The 14,955-nt window shown below is 47.6% G+C and overlaps 1 protein-coding gene across 3 annotated transcripts; it reads left to right on the top strand.

Moving 5' to 3' along the window:
- Positions 993-14,288, top strand: SLC25A38 (solute carrier family 25 member 38). 3 transcript variants are annotated; one of them, XM_021071684.1, is made up of 8 exons: positions 1,056-1,470; positions 7,678-7,704; positions 7,797-7,918; positions 8,633-8,717; positions 9,344-9,523; positions 9,779-9,947; positions 11,502-11,668; positions 13,507-14,288. In XM_021071684.1, the coding sequence occupies exons 1-8, from the start codon at positions 1,402-1,404 to the stop codon at positions 13,627-13,629; spliced, it is 942 nt and encodes a 313-aa protein (XP_020927343.1). In that variant the 5' UTR covers positions 1,056-1,401; the 3' UTR covers positions 13,630-14,288. The 3 variants fall into 3 exon arrangements, with proteins under 3 accessions (XP_003358423.1, XP_020927343.1, XP_005669428.1); XM_005669371.3 differs by lacking the exon at positions 1,056-1,470 and adding an exon at positions 4,814-5,064; XM_003358375.2 differs by lacking the exon at positions 7,678-7,704 and having other exon boundaries at positions 993-1,470.

The raw sequence follows: 14,955 nt of genomic DNA on the forward strand, positions 1-14,955 counted from the left end.
CCTTGAGCGTTATGGGACATTTCCACCCCTAAAACCCCTATTGGACAAGGACTGATATAAGTAATTGGGCAAGGCCAATGAGAGAAAACTGCATCTTTCTGGAACCCATGTTGGTAACCCCTATCTTTAAGGGATAAAAAACCCTATAGGACAATAGGAAGGGGGGACTCCTTCTCCCTCCCAGCTGTCCTGGGAGTTGTTTGCTTTCCTGTAATAAAGACTTGGCTGGCTTGCTACCTGTGTGTTAGTGAGGTTCATTCTTCCCCTCCCTTGAATAAGAACCTGGATTCAGGTAACATCTTTCCAGTATCAGTTTCATTATGTAATAATGTAAAGATTACTCAGGAGATTATTTTATCTTATTGCCATGTTTTATTTATTTACTTATTTTTGTCTTTTTGCCATTTCTTGGGCCGCTCCCACGGCATATGGAGGTTCCCAGGCTAGGGGTCGAATTGGAGCTGTAGACACCTTCGCCAGAGCCACAGCAAAGGGGGATCCGAGCCTCGTCTGTGACCTACACCACAGCTCATGCAACGCCAGATCCTTAACCCACTGAGCAAGGCCAGGGATCGAACCCACAATCTCGTGGTTCTTAGTCGGATTCGTTAACCACTGCACCACAATGGGAACTCCTCGCCATGTTTTAAAAAATCTCTTCAGCACATTTCTGAGGTGAAGTTTTCAGCGTTTAAAGGGAAATGTGGATGTGCCAAAACAAAAAACTCCTGTTTAACCGGAAAATATTCCACATTGCTTCGGTTTTTTAAAAAAGTTAATTAAAATTAAATGAAATGTAAAATTCTGGTCTTCAGTCACACTAGCCATATTTCAAGTGTTATACAGCCATAGATGGCTACTGGCAACCCTATAGGTCACAGCAGGTCTCGACCGTAGCTGTTCTCCAACCGGGCCCTCAAAAGCATACGTCGGCGCAGATGACCGACCTAGTAAGCTCTGGGCACAAGAAAGCCACAAATCCTGCAGTTTCAGATCTCTCCACCAGGTGGCACTAAAGAGCACACCCTCGCCAGCGCGTGACGCGTTTCCAACCCCGGAAGCTAAATCCAGCTGTTCTATCCAGTTCCTCCCGCTTTCTCCACCTCCCGGTCGCACCCAGGCTAATATTCTCAAGTCATCAAGTCGGCAGCAGGGCATGATGGGCAGGACAGCAGGGCCGCAGAGTCTGCGAAGCGAGTGAAGAGAGGCGCCTGGAGCACACAAGGGCAGTGGGCTCGCAGGCCGGGACCCCTGACTGGCGCAGACTACAAAGAGGCCCCCGCAGTAGAACGCGTCGCCTGGCTACCGCCATCGAGTTGTCTTCTCCAGGACCTCCAGGGTCGGACCTGAGTTCCCACGGTCGGCAACCCGGGCCCAGTACACTCGCAGGCCTCCCCTCCAATGATCCAGAAGTCACGCCCGGCGCTGCTGCAGCCTCAGGATGTTGGAGACAGAGTGGAAACTCTTATGGTAAAGTGCGAGGAAGGGAAGGCAGGGGTTCCTGCATCGTCGGCTTGGGGAGGGAAATGTGGAAGGTTGCCGAGGCTCAGCAGCCCACGGTGAACCTTTTTTTTTTTTTTTTTTTTTTTGCGCCCCAGATACACGCATAACAGGTTGGGGACCTGGCAGCAGAAATGGAGTTTGACTAAGATTAAAAGAGGGAGGGAGAAGGAAAGAAGTTGCAGTCCAACCCTTGGGACAGGCAAGCAGAGGTCTCGATACTACATTGGGTAGAGATAGGCGGAATTGCTGGGGCCTTGGGAGGTATGAGGGGAATGTGCCCGTGTGGCCCGGAATGAGGTGCGAGTGCTACAGGAAGTTGCTTTGATTTGGAAGTCTAAAGTGACAGATGGGAGGACACCTGGGTAGATATTTGGACCATTGCAAGGCCTGGTAGTAGCGCTAAGCCTAGGAAGCGGTCGGTCCTCGAGGGAGGTGGGTTCGGACTGTACCGCTCCCACAAGCTGGACGAGAGGACCCTCTGGGTATCCCCCACTTCGCGGCTTGCCTGGAGCAGTTGCTGTTTGCTTGAGCCTCCAAGCCACGCCCCTCCCATGTCTGGATTGGCTGCCATGGTCGTGTCGCGGGGCTGCTATTGGTGGGGGCGGAGGCGGGGCTGGGCAGGCGGGGCTAGGAGGAAGGTCCCGCTGAGTTACTACTCGTGGTGAAACGAGGCTTAGTTGCCGCTTGGCCTTAGGCTGGGAGCGCTGGTCTGCAGCGGCGGCGGAAGCTTTCCTCTCTGAGGTCAAGGTTATGGTCCACCTGCGCTCAGGGCAGGGCTGGAGTGTGGTTTTTTGTTTTGTTTTGTTTTGTTTTAAGCCAAGGCTGTGGTGTCTTCTCTACGTCTATATCTTTGAACACATGCTTACCTGTTTCTCTGGGTCTTCCAGCTCCGGCCTGGAGATTTGAATTGGATTTAGAGATTTCTTTTTTTTTAAAGGAGGATAGGAGTTGCTTGGGAACTTATTTGCTAATTACTTAAGTGCTGCTTATTGCCTTTATGTATCCGTGTATTATTGTTGGATTGGGTTGTTTGTTTTAGTTTTCGTTTTTTTGTTTTTTGGGGGTGCTGCACACGCATCATGCGAAACATCATGTTTGGTTGTATTTATTGCCCACCCCCTCTCAAAACAAAACAAAACCCAGATGTATCACTTAGTTTATTTACCTTGAATAACTTTGGGCCGTTTAGAAAAAAAAAAAAAAAAAGAAAGAAACAGCAAGCACAGCTTAAAGGATGTGCCATCTACCATTGACAATACGCTAAGACTATTCCGGGGTTTTCTTTTCTTTTGGCCCCGAGGGTTAAGGATCCAGTGTTGACACTGCAGCGGCTGGAGTTGGTGCTGGGGCCTGGGTTTGATCCCTGGCTGGAGAACTTCCACATGCTGCAGACAAGGTCAAAAAAAAAAAAAAAAAAAAGGACTATTCAAAATGAAAATTGTTTTTTGGAGTTCCCTTTGTTGCTCAGCAGTAACAAACTCAACTAGTATCCATAAGGATGCAGATTTGATCCCTGGCCTCGCTCAGTGAATTAAGGCCCTGGCTTTGCCATGAGCTGTGTTGTAGATCAAAGACTCAGCTTGGATCCTGTATTCCTATGGCTTGTGGCTATACCTGGCAGCTGCAGCTCCAATTCAGCTCCTAGCCTGGGAACATCCATATGCCAGGGGTGCAGCCCTAAAAAGCAAAAAAAAAGAAAAAAAGTGGGGGGTTTGTTTTTGTTTTGTTTTACGCTTATATTGCCAGGTGCTTTTTGAATTTTAACTATTAGAGGTCAGTCTATACTGCTGTTATATATTTTGCATCTGCTCTATGCTAATGAACCTAGAAAATCACAAAGTTTAAAAAGTTATGGGCTCTATTCATGTATTCAGCAAATATTTATTGAGGCAGTAATATGTCCAAGCAAATAAAAACAAAAACATAAAGGAGATAGTTGCTGCAATGGGAAAGAGTGTGGTGTGTGTGTGTGTGTGTATGTATGGGTAGGTCCCTGCAATCCCCAAAAGAGCATGGGAAAAAGCACCAGTGAAGAGAACAGCTTAGAAGCTGTAACTGCAGGTTATTCCTACAGCCTTACTGGAGCAAAGGGCTCCATAGAGAGGTACCCTGTCCAGGGATGGGGTATGCAGGGCCTGTTCAGCTTTATCCTGTGGAATTGTATTCAGCAGAGAGTCATGTGCAGATTTCCTGTTAGATGACAGGATTCACTCACTCTTGACTACTGAGCACCTGCAGTGGACCGGCCTCCATGGTCAGTGCCTCTTCTGTCCTGGACCCTCAGTCCTAAGGGAGGTGGGCCAGGGCACAGTGGAAGCACTGAGGAGTGCAGAGTGCCGTGTTAGGGTCTCTCCGAGTCAGTTGAGATCTAAGCAGAGGCTCCCAGGGTGAATTAACGTGGACAGAAGAGTGGAAAAGAAGAGCTTCTTTGCATGTGAAGGAGGGGAGGCCCGGGAAGTAGAAGGAAAACCCGGACAGTGTTAATCTGAGAAGCCAGAGGCAGAGTGTATTTCAAGGAGGAGCTGGTAGTGGTCAACAGCCAACAGTGGAACAGTGCTGAGCTCCCTGGCAAATGCCCTGAACTGTTGCTGAGACTGGGTGAAAAAAGTGTGAGCTTTGAGTCCTAGGCAGTGGCTTCGAACCCTGGGACTTAGGACACATTGTCATCTCTTTGAGCTCCAGTTTCAACTGTAAAGTGGGTTTGACCATCAAGCTCTTGAGAGTGTTGTAAGGGTGTTCCTGTCGTAGCTCAGCAAGTTACAAACCTGACTAGTATCCATGAGGATGCAGGTTCGATCCCTGGCCTCGCTCAGTAGGTTAAGGATCTGGTGTTGCTGTGAGCTGTGGTGTAGGTTGCAGACAGGGCTTGCATATGGCATTGTTGTGGCTGTGGCGTAGCCTGGCAGTTGTCACTCCAATTTGACCCCTAACCTGGAAACTTCCATATGCTGCAGGTGTGGCCCTAGGAAAAAAGGCAAAAAAAAAAAAAAGTATTGTAAGGTTTCCAGGTGATGTGTATGGATGCCTCACTGTGCTGCTCTGGGAGGGAGGCTGGCACTGCTGAGGCTGGAGACTCCCCAAGGAGGTCACTGGGGCAGATGGGTGGGGGTGGGGAGGCAGGCTGTGAGAGGAAAGAGAGGATGAAACAGTAGGCAGATCAAGGAGTCTTATTTGTCTCCTGAATGTCCTGCTGGAACATCTCAGTGTGGACTGAAGGAGAGGCAAGCTTGTGGAGAACGTTGTGGAGTTTCCATTTTGGCTGTGGAGCTGGAGAAGGCTGCACACCATGGGAGGGGAGGTGGGGGAGGTGTGGGGATAGTAAAGTCTGGAAAGAGGCTGGACCGGGTTGTAGATGTGGGCGTTGCCAGCATGTGTGTGTGAAGCGTGGCATGGGTGGGGTTGAGGTTCCCCCGAGAAGCTGCAGCTGCAAGGAGATAAGAGGAACAGCAACATCTGTGGACTGAGAAAAGGAAACTTTTAGAAGGGCAGCTAGGAGAGGAGAGAGAAACCAAAAAAGAGAGGAGCTGCAGTCAGCTGTCTCAAATGCACCAGAGAGGCCAAGTAAGAAAAGGCCACGGATGGGAAGGGGGTCCTGGGAGGCAGCAGGGCCTTTGTGAGCACGTGGGGCAGCTTTAGCCGAGAGGCTTTCGCTGGATGGCAAATTTTGGGGACCTGAGGGCTGAGCAGTGAAGAGGGAGTGGAGCTGATGTAGTATCAGGCTGGAAAGATGGGGAGCTTTTGAGCTTGTTTCCAGTCAGAGGAGAAGACGTAGGAAGTAAGAGGCTGAGTGTGCAGGGGAGATGGACTCATTGATGCCATAAAATCTATCTAGGATGAGGCTGAGAAACAAAAGACTCACAGGAATACGGGTTAGCAGAAGGAGCAGGCCCCTTCTGAGGCGCACCTGACAAAGAATACCCAGTTTGCTTGGTTATACTTGTCTTATCCATTCTATCAACCTTTGGTGTTTTTTTGAAAAAAAATTTTTTTGAAGTATAGTTGATTCATAGTGTTCTGTTAATTTCCTCTGGTGCTTTAAAAGCTATTTGAATGTGGTTGTAAACTCCCACATACATAATGTGAAATCATTTAGTCCTTTTAAAGGACTCCAGTTATAATTTAAGACTTTGCTCATTTGGTAGAATGTGGAAAAATCTCTCTTCTCGGTGCAACAAATACCACAGATTACAAACATTTTGGTTCTGGTAGGTAGTTGTGTGATGTGTATAACAGGCAACTTCATATTCATCTTAAGAATTCATCTTAATTCATGGAGTTCCTGTCGTGGCTCAGTGGTTAAAGAATCCGACTAGGAACCATGAGGTTGAAGGTTCGATCTCTGGCCTCGCTCAGTGGGTTAAGGATCCCACGTTGCTGTGAGCTGTGGTGTAGGTCGCAGACAGGGTTTGCATATGGCATTGCTGTGGCTGTAGTGTAGGCTGGCAGCTGTAGCTCTGATTAGACCCCTAGCCTGGGAACCTCCATATGCCATGGGTGTGGCCCTAGAAAAGACAAAAAGACAAAAAAAAAAAAAAAAAAAAAAAAAGAGAGAGAGAGAATTCATCTTAATTCATCTTTAGGCCAACAGCATGCCATCTATCAAAAAATATTAGTGCAGGAGTTCCTGTCGTGGCTCAGTGGTTAATGAATCTGACTAGGAATCATGAGGTTGCAGGTTTGATTGCTGGCCTTGCTCAGTGGGTTAAAGATCTGGCATTGTCCTGAGCTGTGGTATAGGTCACAGACACAGCTCGGATCCTGTGTTCCTGTGGCTGTGGCGTAGGCCAGTGGCTATAGCTCCAATTCAACCCCCAGCCTGGAAACCTCCATATGCTGTGGGTGTGGCCTTAGAAAAGGCAAAAAGACCAAAAAAAAAAAAAAAAAAGAAAGAAAGAAAAAAAATATTAGTGCAAATGCCATTTAATGAGGAGAGCGCTTTTTGGATGGTGTTTGCCAAGTGTCTGTCTCCTTGGGCTTTTTATGCCTGGATTTTTCAAAGTGCTTTTTCACAACCATTTGATAGAGGCTAGATTGCTTTGCAGCCACCGAGAGTGTGTTTGGGAAGTTGGTCCGAGAGGAAGTCCTGCCCTTCTGGATGGTGCCTCTAAATTAGCTGGAATGTGTGACTCTCCACACTTAAAGCACAGTAGAGGAAACCCAGGCTTACAGTGCCTCTGCAATCTGTTTAGGTCTCAGTCAGGTGAATGAGAAAGGGAAAGTTTTTTTTTTTAATAAGGGCCGCACCTGTGGCATATGGGTGTTCCCAGGCTAGGGGTCATATCAGAGCTACAGCTGCCGGCCTACGCCACAGACACAGCAATGCGGGATCCGAGTCTCATCTGCGACCTACATCACAGCTCACTGCAATGCCAGATCCTTAACCCACTGAGCGAGGCCAGGGTTGAACCCGCATCCTCATGGATAATAGTTGGGTTGGTAACAACTAGCCACAGGAACTCCAGAGGGGAAAGTTTTAAATTCTGGAAATGCTTGGGTTTACAGGAAGTGGTACATAGGTTTCACAATGCATTTGCTCACTTATGCTTTCACTTCCTTTGTCTTACTCCTCTAAAAAATCTGCGGGTCCTGCCACCAAGGGAACCTGAAACCAGCAGTTCAGAGTTCAAACACTGTTCAATTGATTTTTTTTTCTTTTTTTTTTTTTTTTTTCTTTTTTAGGGCCACACCTGAGGCATATGGAGAGTCTCAAGCTAGGGGTCTAATCAGAGCTGTAGTTGCCAGCCTATGCCAGAGCCACAGCAACACCACATCCAAATCACATCTGTGACCTACACCACAGCTCATGGCAACGCCGGATCCTTAACCCACTGAGCAAGGCCAGAGATCAAACCCGCAACCTCATTGTTCCTAGTTGTATTTGTTTCCACTGTGCCATGATGGGAACTCCGTGTTCAGTTGATTTTGCTTTTGGGAAGGAGTCGGCTGATAACTTATCATCAGGACAAATAGGGGGTTGTGGCCTATGGCATCATTCACAGATGGAAATAGCCATGGTGTCTAGTAGGTGCAAAGTTATTCTCAGTAAGATTTTATTGTAGGTAATTACTAAGGTTGTTATCAATAAGACCAGAGAGATACCCCTGGGAGTGTGCTGTGTTCTCAACAACTTTCCAACTCTGTTCATTCCTGGCTACCCTTTTCCCTTCTCTGAAGTCTGAAGATAATACAGGGTGCCACCAGGTGAGTATCTAACAGTTCCTTAGAAAGGACTTGCCCAGGTGTGGGAAAAGGTGGGGCAAAGAATGCTGACATGCTGTTCTCTTGCCCTGCAGTTGCAGCCAGTGGTCAAAGCTTTCTTATGTGGCTCCATCAGTGGGACTTTCTCCGCCCTCCTTTTCCAACCCCTGGATCTCCTCAAAACGCGCCTGCAGACTGTCCAGCCCTCAGCCCATGGGTAAGGCCTGCTGTCCCCGAGTTCACTGAGGAACTGATTTCAACAACTTCTCTCAGACATGGGAGCATCTTTAGTGGGTTAAGTCAACTTCCATTCTCTTGGATGCTCAAAGAGAAACACAGGCCTGGCCCAACTTTCCTGTGCTTTGTATATATTCTTTTTTGTTGGCTGTGCCCATGGCATGTGGATGTTCCCAGGGGTCAAATCCAAGCCACAGCACTGACAATGCTGACTCCTTACCATTGGGCCACCAGGGGATTCCTGGATATATACACATTTACATCACATGTTAGTTAAGTGGAGTCATACCCTGAGCGGCTTCCTGGGATCTGCCCTGGTGACATTTGTATTTTATTGTGCTAGCCTGCAATGTTATAATTGAGCTGCCTAGCACAGGCAGTGGGTGGTTTTCTGGAAATAACATAAATATTGTCTCTTGTGTGCCCCCTTGTTGGGCTCAGCACTGTGCCAAATGTGTGTCAAATGAGAGATCATCCCATTGTTTGCACTGTGGATAGACAAATAATCATGTACGAGCCACATCCTGAACACATGGGAACTCCAGGTAATTCCAAGATGCATTGTGGAGAGTCTCAAATTCAAGTGTTCCAGAAAAAAGTCCATACAGAGAAGTCTTTGAGAGGGGGGTTCTTGCATGAGGACCTGATCTAAGTGTTTTTTTTCCTTCCTTGCCTCTGTTTTGTCTGCCTTCAGATCCAGACGCATTGGGATGTTGGCTTTGCTCTTGAATGTGGTTCGCACAGAGAGTCTGCTGGGCCTTTGGAAAGGGATGTCTCCTGTAAGCTGCCTTCTGGGTCTTCTGCATCCTCTCCTTTTATAATTAACCATTCCTCACCCACCTTGCACATACCCTCTTTTAAGGGTGCGTTAGAGTTGGAGGTGGTGGGAGGGCCTTTGTGGTTCTGCCTCGCTCTCTCACTGTCACCCTGGGTGCCCTGGGCATGACTTAGTCTCCAGAGCAGATGCAGCTGGCGGGCGGGGGTGTCAGCAGGGCCTCACCCTCCCCCATCCAGTGCTTCTATACCTGCATTTCTTTGCCTGGAAGGCTTTTTCTGCCCTAGGAACTCACTTTGCCAGAAATGAGGAATTCACGCTCACCCCAACCCCACAGCAACCCCTAACCGGTGAAAGAGGCTTTTAAAACCTCCCTTCCCTCAAGTGGAGGGATAAGCCAGGCATTCAACACTGATTCCCAGTGTCCCCCAAGGGGATTGCCCAGGGCGATAACTGATTAGATGCTGCACCCTTTTCCCATCTCCTTTCCCTTCTGCCTTTAGTGTTCCCGGCACACCTTCAATCAACTGCTTGCAGGCACATCCTGGGTCTTTGGGGGAAGCCCCAGCTCAGCTTGGGGTCTTCCACGTTGGTCTTTGATTCCTTTCCTCCCTCTGGCTCTTCCTGCAGTCCATTGTCAGGTGTGTCCCTGGAGTTGGAATCTACTTCGGCTCGCTCTACTCTTTGAAGCAGTACTTCCTGCGAGGCCACCCCCCGACCGCCCTGGAGTCAGTTATCCTGGGGGTGGGCTCCCGCTCAATTGCAGGGGTCTGCATGTCACCCATCACTGTGATCAAGACACGGTATGAGGTGAGCTCGACAACTTCGGGCCCTTGGGATGAGTAAACAAGACACTGGGCTCTGAGTCAAGTGGCCACTGATGCCAACTCCCAATTTAGAACCCAACAGAAAGGCCGACATGGTCAGAGAACCCATCTGTGTAGTCAGGCCAAGCCACAAGTGAACCGGAGCCCCCTTGGTCCAGGGAGGTACCCTGAGGGTGGCATGGTTCAGGGCGCAAACCAGGTCCACCTACCAGCTGCTGGTTCTGTGCTTCCTTTGCAGAGTGGACGGTACGGCTATGAGAGCATCTACTCAGCCCTGAGGAGCATCTATCACAGCGAGGGGTACCGGGGCCTCTTCAGTGGCCTGACAGCAACACTCCTTCGTGACGCCCCCTTTTCTGGAATCTATCTGATGTTTTACAACCAGACCAAAAACATTGTGCTCCATGGTACGGTTAAAGGAAGGTGTGGTGGGAAGAGATACGCCTTGAGAGATCACATTCTCACCACTTTCTCTGAGATGGGAGACTATCCCTGTTCTTAGCAGCTCCAGATTCTAAGCCTAGTCTTAGGAATTAAGCCATGTCTGCATTGTGTGAGGCATGGGGCCAATGCTGGGATACAGCCGTGGCCATGACAGGCATGGTCCCCACCTTTCTGTGTTGATAGCTTACTAAGGCAGAGGACTGATGTAATTCCTAAGTCAGGGAGGGGGTGGAATGAAGCATGTTTTGCACAGGCCTTGTGCTGATACTCCCCACATCTGCTCGATCTTGATTTCTGGGTCCTACCCAAGGCCTCCTAAGTCAGAAGCTTTGGAGTAAGACCTGGGAGACTATATTTTTCTTTTTCTTTTTTTTTTTTTTTTGTCTTTTCTAGGGGTGCACCCATGGCATATGGAGGTTCCCAGGCTAGGGGTTGAATTGGAGCTGTACCACCGGCCTACACCAGAGCCACAGCAACTCAGGATCCGAGCCGCGTCTGCAACCTACACCACAGCTCACGGCAACGCTGGATCCTTAACCCACTGAGCAAGGTCAGGGATCGAACCCGCAACCTCATGTTCTTAGTCGGATTTGAGCCACGACAGGAACTCCCCAACCTATAGTCTTTAATTTCTCCAGTTTTCCCAATAATGTACTTTGTAGCAATTTTTTTTTTTTGGTTGTTGTTGTTGTTGTTGTTGTTGCTATTTCTTGGGCCCCTCCCACGGCATATGGAGGTTCCCAGGCTAGGGGTCCAATCGGAGCTGTAGCCACCGGCCTACGCCAGAGCCACAGCAACGCGGGATCCGAGCCGCGTCTGCAACCTACACCACAGCTCATGGCAACGCCGGATCGTTAACCCACTGAGCAAGGGCAGGGACCAAACCCGCAACCTCATGGTTCCTAGTTGGATTCGTTAACCACTGCGCCACGACGGGAACTCCAGCAATTTTTATTTATTTTCAAGCATATAAGCCAACTTCATACTCTTAGCATGGGTTTATCTGATATTTGCTCTTGACTAGAGTCATTTGTACCTTTTTAGCAAGAGGAGCCATAACTGATCCCAGTACCTTATATCAGGAAGCTAAGGACATCCACTTGACCCACTGTGGGTGATGTTAACTTTTTGTCACTTTTTATCACACGATAAAAATTGTATCTCCTCTGAAAGCCCAATAGTTTTTTTCTTTTGTAATTTGTAAGTATCTCTGTGGGGAGATATTTTGAATTTATATGAATCTATATAAACCCCCCCTGTTTTATCATCCATATATTTTAGCATCAGTCAACAATTCTTGCCTGAATCAATGATGATGTGCATGGTTGTGAAAAGGTGAATTTTTAGTCCCATTTTTCTATTTGCATTCTATTTATACCTTTAAATGTTAAATTCTTGGCTTTGTTTGAATCCCAGCCCCTCCTGGCTTTGAGGAAGAATTAATGGGCACTGGCACTGCTATTTATCTGTGACTGTGAGATTTATCTATAGCTGAATGTTGCCTCTGTTCGTTTCAGACCAGTTGGATGCAGTCCTTGTACCTGTTGCAAACTTCAGCTGTGGGATATTTGCTGGTATTCTGGCCTCACTGGTCACTCAGCCCGCAGATGTTATCAAGACGCACATGCAGCTCTCCCCGGTGAAATTTCGGTGGATTGGCCAGGCAGTGACACTCATTTTCAAAGTAAGGCTTTAGAATAAATATTGGGGAGTTCCTGCCATGGCTCAGTGAAAATGAATCTGAGTAGTATCCATGAGGACACAGGTTCGATCCCAGGCCTCACTCAGTGAGTTAAGGATCCAGTGTTGCCCTGAGCTGTGGTGTAGGTCACAGATGCGGCATTGCTGTGACGGTGGCGTTGGCCAGTGGGTGCAGCTCTGATTGGACCCCTAGCCTGGGAACCTCCATATGCCACGGGTATAGCCCTAAAAAGGCCAAAAAAAAAAAAAAAAAAAAAGAAAGAATAAATATTGGTTCATATTAAGACCTGCTTTCTAAAGCCATAGCTCACAGCCTTTACGCATTAGAATCACCTGGGGAGCTTTGAAAAATCCCCCTCCCAGGGTGGAACCTGGACTCATCATATTAGATTCTCTGGGGAGATGAAACCCTGGTGTCAATATTTTAAGTTCCCCTAATGATTCCAATATGTTTCCAAGGTTGAGAATCACTGCTAAAAATCTATAGTTATGGGTTGTTTTTTTTGTTTGTTTGTTTGGATTTTTAGGGAGGGAGCCTTTCATCAGGATAGCCCGAGATGTTTGCTAAACAAACATGCACATGGGTTTGTTTTGTGGTGGTACCCACCACATGCAGAAGTTCCTGAGCCAGGGATCGAACCTGTGCCACAGCCACAGAAGTAACCAGAGCTATAGTAGTGACAATACCAGATCCCTAACCCTCTGAGCCACCAGGGTACTCCACATTCTTGGGCTCTACCCGGACCTACTGAATCAGGAGATCTGGGCGGACTTACTAACCTAATTAAGGAGCTAGGAGGAAATGTAGTCAGAAAAAAAACCCAGAAGGACATTGTTTGTTTCTGGAGTTTGCTCTAAATCAGATGGACAGATGGTACTGAAGATAAAAAGTACAGTAGATGTAAAGGACACTAAAATGCTATTTAAAAGCCACCCAGTTGGCCCTTTGGAAACATGTACTTTTAACAGATTTTTTTTTTTTTAAGGGCCACACCTGCGGCATATGGAAGTTCCCAGGCTAGGGGTTGAATCAGAGCTGCACCTGCCAGCCTATGCCACAGCCACAGCAACGCCAGATCCAAGCCTCACCTGTGACGTACACCATAGCTCAAGGCAACGCTGGATCCTTAACCCACTGATTGAGGCCAGGGATTGAACCTGTATCCTCATGGATACTAACCCGCTAAGCCACAATGGGACCTCCCAGATATTCTTGTTCAAGGTAAATTTGCCACCTAGATCTTTAGATTTTTCTGTACTTCTCAAAATTTTCTACATAGCAGAGGAAACATGTAAGCATATGCAGCAAGTATCTGTCTTACCTTAGATATCAGCAAATATTTGTGAATCTGATCATATTCCTCACAAGTGCTTAGGTTGCCTGATTTCTTATTCTTCATACCTAAAATCGGGAAGTTTGAAAATTTATTTTTCAGTATATGTGAAAATGGCAGGAATGATAACAATAGGAAGGAACCATCCAGATTAAGAGGCATTTTGTCTTTAATTCCTATATAGGCAACCAAGAACATGCAGTGAATTTAAAAAAAAGATTCTCCCCCCAGACAAGCAAATTGCCAAAAAGGCACATTCTTCTTTAGCCTGGAGCCAGGGCCCAGGGCTTGGCAAGCAGACCTGCATCTGGATTTCAGCTGCCGCTTGGGGTTTGGGGCTTCTGTGCCTTGTATAAGCTGTACCACTGTACAGTGTATATAGTAACCCTATAAGATTGTCATCTAAGAAATAAATTTCCCCTGGATAGAAGACACCTTAAGTTTAGCAATGATACCCCCCAATTTTTTGCTTCCGTTTTCTTCCCAGGACTATGGGCTGCGTGGCTTCTTCCAAGGCAGTGTTCCTCGGACCCTCCGCAGGACTCTGGTGGCAGCCATGGCGTGGACAGTCTATGAAGAGATGATGGCCAAGATGGGCCTAAAGTCCTGACCAAGTGGGGACTGGGCAGAGATGGGATCTATTGCCCATATTGTTTTATGCCAAGGGCCACTTCATCTCACTAGCCGGGAACAGGATGAAGTCCTACCTGGAAAGCCAGGCAGACATGTCACCCTCACTTACCCAGTTCAAACAGAGAATTGGTGGGCCTTGACTCAAGCCTTCCAAATCTCCAGAAGAGGAGTCACTGATACGGACACACAGTGGGGAGTTAAGAGAAGGGTTTGCATGCCCTGCAATGCTACTTGAAAAGGTATTTCCAGAGAGAGCTCTGTCAGGTGGCTCTGCACAGCCACCTACACCACGATTCCTCTTTGGAACTGCTCTTGGGCAAGGAATTGCAACACCAAGGACGCTGTGGGCTGAGGACTCCAGCAGGGATCTGGATCTACAGAGAGGAGCCACTGTCACCAGTGGCTGGATCTGCATCTGAGGGGATGTTAGGATAAGGAAGAAAAGATGGCACCACTTGGTTCCTAATCAATTTCTCAGAGGCTCCAGTGCAGGGAGACCATGACTTCCTAGCCTCTACATATCCAAATAATACTTTTTGATCTTGGCCCCTGCACTGCTTCAACTCCTAGTTGTTCTGCCACTTTTCTGCAGCTGAAGTTGCGATAAATAAAGTGAAGCACTTTATCACTGAAAAACCTCAAGTGTCATCACTGTTCCAAAATAACAAAACAGTCTAAGGTGGCTGGCTTTTGATCTGTGTAGGTCCTCAAAGCTAAAAATTTTTAAAATATGTATTATATGATTCATCACTGCCTGTGAGGCAGGGTGTTCAGGTGTCTTGATCTCTTCAGTCTTCCTTGACTCTCATCTTGGGGTGATGGGAGGCTGATGCCATTGAGGGCCCTGTGGGAGCTGGGGGGCGGGGGTGGGGGGCTGGGGTTGGGGCAGAGATGAGGCCTGAGGTCTGGAGGTACAGGCTTCATTCCAATGCAGATGAGCTTATCTCATACACAGCTGGTGGATTCCAGCCACCAGAGTCCCCTTCCTTGCTCCGCATTTGTTCTTTTGGGGGCAAAAAAATCTTTTTTTTTCTTTTTTTTAATTATTCAAATGAATTTATCACATCTGTAGTTGTATAATGATCATAACAATCTGATTTCACAGGATTTCCATCCCACAGCCCAGGCACATCCCCTCCCCCCAAAAAATCTTAAAATTTGGAGAAATAGTCTCATTTTCTCGAAATGGGGTCAATCTGAAACTTGCCTTTATGAAGTCTGTGGTCTGCATATCCCAGTCCTCAAGAATTTGTTTTTTCTGCTCCCGCAGTCTCCCACAAGTATTAAAGCTGAGAAAGGAAGT

The sequence above is a fragment of the Sus scrofa genome, chromosome 13 (genome assembly GCF_000003025.6).
Source record: "Sus scrofa isolate TJ Tabasco breed Duroc chromosome 13, Sscrofa11.1, whole genome shotgun sequence".
Taxonomy (NCBI): domain Eukaryota; kingdom Metazoa; phylum Chordata; class Mammalia; order Artiodactyla; family Suidae; genus Sus; species Sus scrofa.